At 42.2% G+C, this 11,527-nt stretch overlaps 1 protein-coding gene and 2 non-coding genes across 3 annotated transcripts; 1 reads left to right on the top strand and 2 right to left on the bottom strand.

The window, feature by feature from the left end:
• Positions 1 to 456: 456 nt before the first annotated feature.
• duox2 (dual oxidase 2) lies at positions 457 to 4,245 on the top strand. The gene is made up of 8 exons (XM_066701263.1): positions 457 to 1,220; positions 1,513 to 1,570; positions 2,036 to 2,170; positions 2,349 to 2,556; positions 2,858 to 3,072; positions 3,318 to 3,505; positions 3,642 to 3,709; positions 3,840 to 4,245. The coding sequence occupies exons 1-7, from the start codon at positions 1,074 to 1,076 to the stop codon at positions 3,684 to 3,686; spliced, it is 996 nt and encodes a 331-aa protein (XP_066557360.1). The 5' UTR covers positions 457 to 1,073; the 3' UTR covers positions 3,687 to 3,709; positions 3,840 to 4,245.
• A 163-nt stretch (positions 4,246 to 4,408) lies between these two features.
• Positions 4,409 to 4,609, bottom strand: LOC136748996 (small nucleolar RNA U3). Its single transcript, XR_010816707.1, has one exon. It is a non-coding gene; the product is annotated as a small nucleolar RNA U3 (small nucleolar RNA).
• Positions 4,610 to 7,451: 2,842 nt separating this feature from the next.
• On the bottom strand, positions 7,452 to 7,652 carry LOC136748984 (small nucleolar RNA U3). The gene has a single exon (XR_010816696.1). It is a non-coding gene; the product is annotated as a small nucleolar RNA U3 (small nucleolar RNA).
• Positions 7,653 to 11,527: the final 3,875 nt, after the last annotated feature.

Raw genomic sequence — 11,527 nt, 5'->3', positions numbered from 1 at the left:
CATCGCAAAGTGAGTGACCAGCGCAGGGAGGATGCTGGGCACATCATGGTATAAAAAGTGGCGCATCTGTTTAGCACAACACTTCTTACAACACAGGGCATCGGGGTTATTCAGCCAACAGTAATCCGGACCATTTCCTACTTTATTCTTATTGTACAATCAGGTGAGCTTTATTTTAAATTGCTTGGTTTTCAACAGATTTGCCGTGTGCACTTATATTATATATTCTTATATATTATATAAGAGTTAAAAACACAAACCGGTGCCGACACGTACCCCATTAAAGTTGCAGTGAACTGGTGCCAATGCTGCCTGTATGCCAGGGTCAGTGAGCATTGCTGCGAGAAGTATTCAGTGCAATAAATAGTGTGGAAAAATCATCTTTTGTGGTTAAAACGATTGTTTTTTTTAGGTGGTGTTTTTATTATTATTATTTTTTTTGGGACAGACAGACTTGTAATTTTTATATAATTCTGTATCACCGCGTTACAGAATCGTGAAAAGGAAACGTTATACATACACTCAAAGGGGGCACGTCGAGATGGGGTGGCGTAGAGTTGCAGGCATCACTTTCCACCACTCTGATGCCATTCATTTAAAAGAGATAACGGATGACTTGGAAACTAATGGAGCGGTTCGGACTGAAAGAGCCTTGACCCAGATTTGGCTTGAAGGCAGGATTGTGTCCCGGCGACTGGCTGCGAGCGCCTGTAGCACACCGCTGTAACCGGCAGGGTTTCGGATGTCCATTGGCATGTGTCAGATTCTACCCCCTCCATGCTTTGTCCTGTACATCAGGCTTATGGGGCTCTGTGACACATCATGGTTTCTGTAGCATTGCTTTCATGAACACTTGATGCATACATGTCGCATCTTAAAGTGTGTTCCCTGTAAGGGTGTGTTGCGCAGTCTTTGACTGCAGCCACTGTGTCGGGCCGCGCTGCTCATTGCCGCTGTCTGTGGGGCGCAGAAAGGCGTCTATCTGCGCATCTGGTAACTGAGATGTCTCGGCTCTAACACTGTCCTCACTGTGCTGCGCTTATTTCCAGGGCTCTCGGAGATCCACAGAAAAGATGACATTCTACAATGACATTTACCCCTTTTACCCGCAACAAAGGACGGCTTTTATCTTCAACATCAACCAGCTGATCGTCATCCTGGTGTTCCTGGTCTTCGCCTGCAGTTTTATAATCATCCTGCCCGGAATCCGGGGCAAATGGGTAAGAAAGGCAATAAACCCCCGGCTAATAAGGCAATCCAAATATCCTCCTTTCGTACCTGGGATTCCAGTTATATCATGATAATGCAATTTGATTTCATTTGTAAGTCTGTTTATAGTTATTTTTTCAAATTTGTAATATATGTTTAGCCGGTAGATAATTGAATCTTGTAAATCATAGAAAGCAGTTATTTGTTTTCTTCTAAAACTTCTCACTGGGTAGATGCTGATTTAGTCCTATTCAGCTGTAACTCTTCCAGTTTCTGAATACCTGTTTTATCTGACTTGTTTAGAGGCTGTTCTGGATGTTCCGAGTCCTCTGCAGCCTCTTCATAGGCGTAGTCATCGTAGGTAAGTGAAGTGGAAATTAATCGGTAATGAATTGAGACTTTTAATGACAATTTCGACGTTGTGACTGAATTTGACAGTTTTTAAGTTGCATCCCAGCTAACATGCAACGTTGTGTGTTAGCGGGGTTGGTGAGTAACACACAGCACAACCTACTAACGTCCTACAACTGCTCAATCAGTGGATGGAAGATTAATGAAAAGATGAGCACAGTATTACTATGTCGCCCCCTTTTGGTCAGAAACCAAACCAAACCAAACTCCTTAGTATCTCTGAGGTGTAAGGGTGAATTTTCCCAGCTACCATCCTGACATAAAGCCTCTGTTCATTATGTGAGTTCCATACCCATGAAGAGCTTCCTGTGCGTCTGCTCACTGAATGACAGACTCCCCAGCCATTTCAATTGCACATTTCTGCTACAGACTGCAGGCTGACCCCAAGTTAATTGTCTGTTTTTCTGTCTTCTAGCTGTGAACTTTACCAGCGACTGGGCCACTGCCAGCATTCAGGCCAACACCACTTACAAGTCCTTCAGCAATGCTATTGTCGAAGCTGAGGTTGGGCTGCACGTTGGGCTGTCCGGGATCAATGTGACTCTTAAGGGTGGGTTACACTCTACTCCCTACAGATCAGTGATGCTTGCATGCTTTCGTCAGAGGCTACTGGTTTTCATTCCATCCTGAGCTCTTAATCTAATAAACCTCCCTGAATAGTCCTGCCTCATTTCACTCATTTTCTGCATCTGTTCATTTGTTCCCTCTATCCCTGTTATTTTCCCCAGGAAACCCTGTCAAGCAGCTAAATGAGACGATCGACTACAACGAAATGTTCCAGTGGACGGACGACTATGACCAGGACTACAGCGAGGCCCTCGAGAGGGGCCTTCCCAACCCCATCCTATACATTGCGGAGAAGTTCACGCAGGACAGCCCTTGTGGCCTGTACTTCCAGTACCGATACTCTGGACGCTATGCCTCGGCCACCATGTGGTACGACTCACCGCATTGCAAAGTGTTAACCAATGAACTGACACTATACACCCCCTGATAGCCAGTACACCCTTAAAGACACCACCAAATCCCACTGACAACCAAAAAATGCATTTAGGAACACAAGGCTTTCCCACTGATTCCAGCTGTGGCTGTGTATGGCTTGGACACACTGTGTTTTTAGGGTTCGTGAGACTTTTGATTTAGGGGTTTAGTCTGTAATGGTCAGCAGAGGTGGTCTAGGCAAGATGACTCTACGGCTCTTCCTTTCCAGTAGTGAAACTGTGCTCCATCCCAACAGGACGGCGTTCTGCTGCTGGCTCGTCTCCAATGTGCTGTTCTCCATGCCAGTGCTAATGTATGCAGGCTACATGATGGTCACAACTGGAGCATTCATCTTCTTTTCCTTGGCATCGTTCTCCACCATACACAACGTGCCATTCTGCACAATCACCATAGGAACAGTGTCCCTGGAGACTGCCTACAGTGGCTCTTTTTGGTTGTCACTAGCAACAGGTAAGCAGCGCCGGTTTCATCCGATGGCATTTAGTTCGCCCAATGTCCCCCCCCAGCTGTGCCACTTCAACACACAGTACAAATCAACACTGATCTGTCAGCCTTGCATTCAATGCCCCTCCCAACCCTTAAAGTTACTTTGCATTGCCTGAGTAGAGAGCATAATCTCAAAATCTCTTATAATAAGAGTCTGTACCATAGACATTACGTGTTTACTCACATTGTAACACATCTGCCCCTTGCAGGCTTGCTGTGCTCACTGATCGGCCTGTCGGTGATCCTCCTGGAGTGTTTAATTCCCGAGAAGATGAGGGCTGCCTTCATCTCCTCAGAGGAGGATGACAGTGAGGACCTGTGTGTGGCTGAAGGCTTCCTCAATGCCAGCTTCCTGGAAAGAGAGACCTCTTTACAGCTAGGAGATGTCAGCTGGACTGTAAGTTGCAGCACACTTGCAAAAGCACATTGTACAGATGGATTATTTATGTGATTATCTGTTTTGGTAAAAACAATTATTTTACATAATTACAAAGCATAAAATCAATAAATGTGATTTTCTTGTTTCATTTCAGCAAAGACCCGAGCATGGAGATAGCGTCAAAAGCAACAGATGCTGATTTCAAAAAATGCTGCTGTAAAAGTGAGTACCTTAGTCTCTGTCTCACAAAGCATTTATTTTATAAAAAAAAGAATAAATGGATGAATAATGAAAAATGAAAGAATTACTAAGGATACTGCATGTGAAAAACAAACTGTTCATTTTATTACAGCTTGAACTATAACCCAGCGTGTTCAGCCTGGCCTACTCCATACATACTTGAACAGTCAGCTGTGCTTCCTTGCACTGGTAACACAGCAGTGAGTGAGACGGGACTCCGGAGTACTTTAATCTGCATCAGATGAGCTGTTTCTCCGCCAACATGAGGCTCTAGACGTGAACGCTTTGAAAACATGACAACCTCAAACGTTGTGTGCTGACGAAGTGGCCAGACTTGTACAAACCAAGCATTCTGTCTGTGAGACTCCCCTAATCAAGAGGAGGATGAAGAATTGTGTGTGTGTGTGTGTACCATTGTTTTGTAATTTTACTGTCAAAGCAACAATTAAAGCTTTTTTTATTCAAACATCAGTCTTGAGTATTAGTACAACTTGAATTCTGGTAGTCTTACTGCTTCAAAATCCCATACACGAGCTATCTGTGATCAATTACTGTTCATTCTTGTTTAAATCTTGAAATAGACAAAGACTGTCTAATATACACATATAATCTTAGAATGAAGTCAATAGCATAACAGTTCTAATTGGTTTCCATCTGTTATTGACGAGAGTAAAGAGTCTGACCACTCAGAAAGCGCCCCCTTCCTCCAGCCCCAGAGGGAGGAACGGTCATCAATGGCCGCGCAGCCGCAGTGCAGCTCGGCCCGCTTCGCGCTCAGAAGGGGGCGCTACGGCTCCTCCTCGGGGTCAGAGAGACCAAACACTTTAGAAACGCATTTCTCAAGTCACGCACTATAGAAATGATCCCTGAAAGTATAGTCTTACCAGCCGCCCCGCGGCCACAGCGCCCGCTGAGCCGCACTGTCTGCGCCGCTGACGGTGTGACGTTTTAGCAGCCGCGCTTTTCTTCCCTAAACTGACTTTACAAAGACAGACAAGTCAAGTCATTCAAAGTCTGTACAAAACGTCGATCTCACCAGTAGAAGGTTTACACGTACTTATCTTTTTGTGAAATCCCACAAGGCAACGCGGTAAATCATTTGCATACACACTGAATATATTCTAAAGGGAATTACTCCAAACACTACAAAATCCCACGGTATATATGATGCGTTTATTGATTTACGGGGATAAAGAGTTTTCTATCAAAATGTCCACTCTGAGTTACCTGTGCAAAGTGAGCGCTAAAGAACACGTGGTGCTGCTGTGTCTCTGCGCATGTCAGACTGGACCGCACACAGCATGCGTCATATTCCATTCCACTGTTACGACACCACTGATGACATGTGCATTACACACCAGTACATATTCAGTGACTATATATAGTAATGCCTCTAAAGTGCTCTAAAAAGAAATCTGTAAATGTATTCAAGACTAAAACACTGTTTTAGAACAGGGGCGCACAATTAGATTCAAAGAGGTCCATTAATTCACATTTTCTCCCCCAAAAGGTCCAAACCCTTAAAATGTCTACCTTGCGCTATGATTCAGGGGCATGTGTTGTTCTTGTAAATGTATACATTTCAATAACATTTCAACAATATTTATTGCACATTTTCAATGCATACACATTAAACATGAGGGAAAAAAATGTTCTAATTTCAAGCAAAACAAGACTGCATCTTCACACAAAAATAACACAAAAAAACTGCTTGTTTCTGGAAAAAGTGCTTGGATTTTTGAACAAATAAGAAAACACAGGTTTAATATTTCTTTCCTACTCTCTCCCATTTCACTTCTCCACCTCTCTTCATTAGTGACAGAAATGGGCTCTTGTTTGCCCTGCCAGTAACCTGAGCCTTGGCTGGAAATACATCCTGTTAGTATTTCACTCTTTCTTGCTGTGGTTGTTCGTGACATTGGGATTTGCTTGATCTTTTCACACAGCTCGTCGTCTTGTTTACCGTCATGTAAAGTTTCAGCAACAGCATGCATGCACTCCAGCACCACTCCCCGGCAGTAAATGTGTTCAAATACTGTTTATTAGGTGAAAGTATTTTACATTTTACAGATAAAAACATTCAACATTTTAATACTTGTGATTAATTTTTTTAAAATCAATTACTAAAATCACTTAAAAAAATTAAAATCTCAAAGTGATTAAATTCAAAATAACTGAACATGTGCATAAAAAGAAAAACAAATGTGCTAAAAGCAAACCTGCTAACCAACATAAAAGTCAAATACATTGAAAATAACTGAAAATGAATCGGACAAATCAAAAAATAAAATAAAACAAGAAAAATAAAAAACAAACCAAAACAGTCCAATTCATTTAAAATTAAAAACAAACGGCCAATGCATTTGACAAATAAATAGAACAAAAACAACCCAAAAAACCAATCAAACTAGTGTTTTTAAAAACAACTAAATCTTTAAAATACTGTTTTATTGTTTATAGTATTTTACATTACATATAAAAACAATTCATTTTTTAATACTTATGATTAAAAACTTTTAAAATACAATTCTTAAGATCACTTAAAATTTTTAAAATCTTTGCGATTTAACAAAAATAAAATAAAAAAAACTATTAAAAAGGTAAAAATAAAAAACAAACAAAAAAGGTCCAATGCATTTAAAATTAAATCCAAAACGGACAATGTATTTGACAAAAAAAATAGAATAAAACTAAACCAAAAAAACCCTAAACAATTAGTGTCTTAAAAACAACTACATCTTTAAAAACAGTTAAAATTCATTTTTAAAATCTTTTTTAAAAACAATCATCCATAAAATAATTAAAAGATCTTGGACTCGGGCTCCAGCAGGGGGAACTGACCGTCCCCGGAGGTGGGTCCCATCATGGGATCCTGAGCTCCCCCAGATCTTGTATACGCCAGTTCTTATAGGCTTCCTCCTTGCCCCTCTGATGGACCTCCAGATTGACATAGTCTCTTACGAACACCATAAATACTATTTTATTGGTAAAAGTATTTTACATGTCATTTCAGTGAGCATGCGCCTGCAGGTGGTTGGGCAGTGGGTGCATGGCAGAGGCCTGGCGGACCCATCACACCGGGCTGTGAGTTGGTTTATTTTGCGTGCTATAATGGAAACGTTTGCTCAAAATAGCTGCACTTTTTATTAGAGCCGCGGTGTGACAGTCGCTGCGGGAGGATACAGGCAGAGTCCGTCCGGTCCTCTTTGAAAGCGGACTTCCGCGCACGCCATTTCTCTCCTCGCCGCCTCTCTCTGACATCAGTCTCCTCACATGCGTTGAAACACTCGCTTTGATTGGCTGAGCTTCGTGACGTGATTTAAATAACGCCTGTGATTGGATGACACACAGTATGGGACATGTGTGCGTACATTGATTAAAAAAAGCGTCGCTTCATCACTATTTAATTTAACAATTATTTACGAGAAGTGTATGGAGGCCCAGACATTATAAACCATTAACAACCTGAGTCTGATTTTGACGAGAATAAAGAGTCTGACCACTCAGGAAGGATAAGGAGAGAGCAATTGTGTGCGGCCACCACCTGCAAAAGCATTCCCTTGTTGGGGGTGTCCTGCTGTCACTTCCACTCGCACCAAAACAGGTGCCAGTGATGCGCAGCGGCTCAGGCTTCCTAAGCGGCCGGACTGGTGTCCCTTCCTGAGGCAGCGCAGCGCGCAGAGCAAACACAGCCGCTCTGTTATTGACGAGAGTAAAGAGTCTGACCACTCAGAAAGCGCCCCCTTCCTCCAGCCCCAGAGGGAGGAACGGTCATCAATGGCCGCGCAGCCGCAGTGCAGCTCGGCCCGCTTCGCGCTCAGAAGGGGGCGCTACGGCTCCTCCTCGGGGTCAGAGAGACCAAACACTTTAGAAACGCATTTCTCAAGTCACGCACTATAGAAATGATCCCTGAAAGTATAGTCTTACCAGCCGCCCCGCGGCCACAGCGCCCGCTGAGCCGCACTGTCTGCGCCGCTGACGGTGTGACGTTTTAGTTACCTTAGTTTCAAGCATGTATGTAAAGTGAGCCAAATCTAATTTAATAAAACGTTAAATGTAATTGTATGAACCCGGACACTTAAAACTTTATAACGTTACCTATGTGTTGTAGAACCTTCCCAGAATGCACAACGCCCCACAACTCTTGCATAAATCAGTGGCGTCATTGCCAGGGGGCGCAGTTCGCTTGCCGGGTGACATGACAAGTGTTGAGTTTCAAACTAGGCTTGCGGGCAGCTGGATGATTTCTGTTTTCATTCACCACTTAAAACAATGGTGGCATTGTCTTTCTTTTTTGGTAAAGGGTTTGTAAAAAGAGTATGTATGAGAATAATAAAGTGATGTTCAGTAGGCCTATATATGAAAATAGCAGCATCCATCACATTAGAAAACAATAATTACTTATAAGATGAAGCTTGGTGATGATTATAAATAACCATAATTATACAAATTAAAGAAAAACAGTGGTGCGGACTCTGCGTCATATGTTGGCAGCACACCCTCTTTCACTCCTGGGGAATGAGTGACATCTACCTTTTAACAGAGGTAAATGAATACAATAAAGATTGGAAGAATGACAAGTATGACAAAAATGTCAAGTATGTGTTTACATTTATCAAAAACAAACATTTACTCTCAGCTATAATTTTCTCTGGCTAACTTTAGAACTCAATGTGAAGAGTAGTCTGTGAGGGCAGGACAGCTCAGAGAAAGCCTGTCAGTGATTCACAAGACACAGACAAGCCTAGAGGGAAAGCATCTCCTTTTTAAACTCATTCAAAATGGATCTGACCCACAGTATCGTAGAGTGGTCTAGTTAAAAGAAATGTGGCATACAGCACAATGCACTCAGTTCTGCATTGACGCGTTATTCCATACATACACCATGTTTATGAACTGGGGGTCTGACAAGCACGGGCCCAGTGGGCTTGTGCATCAGCATGATGAAGTTACATTCACCCCTGGAGGTCAGGAATTAATTAATTAAATGAGAGACTGGAGCTTGGTATTGTGCAGCACATGGGAACACATCAGAAAACAAACACTGTGCCAGCATGCTTTGTATATTCACAGACTTGCTATGGGCTCAGCCTGTGGTCTGCCTTTACACTGTTGGATACACTGTGTTGGAACAAGCTGGTTGGGTGGTTTCAAATTGTTGATACTACCATCTACAGACCATTTAATATATATATATATATATATATATATATATATATATATATATATATATATATATATATATATAGACAGGTGACAAATTAAAGGAAAAACTCGAATAAATTAGTTGAGGAAAATAACTAATGCAGATGCCATAGAGGTGTACTACATGATACAATTAAGCAATTAACATCCTATCATGCTCTGTGGCGTGTACAAAGACGGCTCAACTGGCTAGTGTTCTCGACAAGTGTGCGAGTGCATGTGTGGGACACCAAGAGAACAGTACAGGCCTTCAGTGAGGGGGTCCGGAGGCTCTGTTATGCTGTGGGGGGCATTTTCCTGGCATGGTTTGGGTCCACTTGTCCCCTTAGAGGGAAGCATCACTGCAAATCATTACAAAGTTGTTCTGAGTGATCACCTTTATCCTATGGTGAAACATTTCTATCCTGATGGGAGTGGTCTCTTCCAGGATGACAATGCCCCCATCCACAGGGCACGAGGGCTCACTGAATGGTCTAATGAGTATGAAAATGATGTGAATCATATGTTATGGCCTTCACAGTCACCAGATCTCAACCCAATTGAACACCTATGGGAGAATTTGGACCGATGTGTTAGACAGCGCTCTCCACCACCATCATCAAAACACCAAATGAGGGAATATCTTTTGGAAGAATGATGTTCATCCCTCCAGTAGAGTCAGAGATTCGTAGAATCTGTGCCAAGAGCATTGAAGATGTTCCGGCGGCTTGTGGTGCCCAACACCTTACTGAGACACTTTATGTTGGTTTTTCTGTAACACCCAAACACGTGTTTAAGTTGCTAGCGCTATTTCACTGCATGTTATTACCATAATTTGGCACTAGATGTCACTATCATGCCTTGTTCCATTTCCTCAGCAATGTTGTAATCAATACAATTAGGCAGTTAATTAGAAACTGTTACAATCCTGAGGTTCATTAGGGGCAGGAAACCTACTGATATAATACATTTGTGTCAAACTAAAAAGGCTCTCCTTTCTTCATTATGCAGTCATAATGGTCTGAAAGTTATAATAGGCTTGTTTAAACATTCAATCATTATTTTCAGTTAAACTATTATACAGATTGTTTGGAAATCATACATAGAAAACAGAATCCTCTTACACAAGGTACCTCAGAGAGCACCATACGCCTCATATACATATGTGCTTATAAGTGCAAATCCCTTTTATGATAAAAAAGAAAGCAGAAAAAATAAGTGATCAAATCTGCTTGGATTGCACCTTACGTCCTTTTTACTTGAGTATTACCATCTCAACTACAGTGCTGGAGACACAGAAATAAGTAATTCATTCTGATGCTGCATCTTAAACTCCAAGTCTTCAGTCTGTGCATCGGAGCTGTATTCTTTTCTTCTTAAATGGCTGCAGTCAGGAGATGATTGTGAAGGGCAGAGAGAAGAGCACAGATCTGTTTCCTCTGTGAAGGATGAAGAGTCCCTCTATAGGTTGTGACATCTCTTTGTGTCCCTTCTATAAACTGCTGTGCTGAAAAGCTGTCTTCATTCCTTTCGTTTGTTTGTTATCAAATTACATATTACAAAATAAACCATTGGTATGCTAACTTTTCTTTATCTTAGTTTTTTGTAACTTTAATGTATAACATGTCCTGAACTTGGCATCTCTAGGTGTGTATTTGCTATTGTGGGCGAAAATGCCTTGTTGATGCTAGAGGTCAGAGGAGAATGGGCCGACTGATTCAAGCTGATTGAAGAGCAACTTTGACTGAAATAACCACTCGTTACAACCGAGGTATGCAGCAAAGCATTTGTGAAGCCACAACACGTACAACCTTGAGGCGGATGGGCTACAACAGCAGAAGACCCCACCGGGTACCACTCATCTCCACTACAAATAGGAAAAAGAGGCTACAATTTGCACAAGCTCACCAAAATTGGACAGTTGAAGACTGGAAAAATGTTGCCTGGTCTGATGAGTCTCGATTTCTGTTGAGACATTCAGATGGTAGAGTCAGAATTTGGCGTAAACAGAATGAGAACATGGATCCATCATGCCTTGTTACCACTGTGCAGGCTGCTGGTGGTGGTGTAATGGTGTGGGGGATGTTTTCTTGGCACACTTTAGGCCCCTTAGTGCCAATTGGGCATCATTTAAATGCCACGGCCTAGCTGAGCATTGTTTCTGACCATGTCCATCCCTTTATGACCACCATGTACCCATCCTCTGATGGCTACTTCCAGCAGGATAATGCACCATGTCACAAAGGTCGAATCATTTCAAATTGGTTTCTTGAACATGACAATGAGTTCACTGTACTAAACTGTCCCCCACAGTCACCAGATCTCAACCCAATAGAGCATCTTTGGGATGTGGTGGAACGGGAGCTTCGTGCCCTGGATGTGCATCCCACAAATCTCCATCAACTGCAAGATGCTATCCTATCAATATGGGCCAACATTTCTAAAGAATGCTTTCAGCACCTTGTTGAATCAATGCCACGTAGAATTAAGGCAGTTCTGAAGGCGAAAGGGGGTCAAACACAGTATTAGTATGGTGTTCCTACTAATCCTTTAGGTGAGTGTATATGCACTGTGAAGCACTGTCTATAGTTAGTCTGAATACCCATGCCAGAGTGG

This window comes from Amia ocellicauda, chromosome 4, assembly GCF_036373705.1.
Source record: "Amia ocellicauda isolate fAmiCal2 chromosome 4, fAmiCal2.hap1, whole genome shotgun sequence".
NCBI classification, from domain to species: Eukaryota; Metazoa; Chordata; class Actinopteri; order Amiiformes; family Amiidae; genus Amia; species Amia ocellicauda.
Note: the sequence above shows the minus strand (reverse complement) of the source record. Positions and strands in the feature narration are given on the sequence as shown.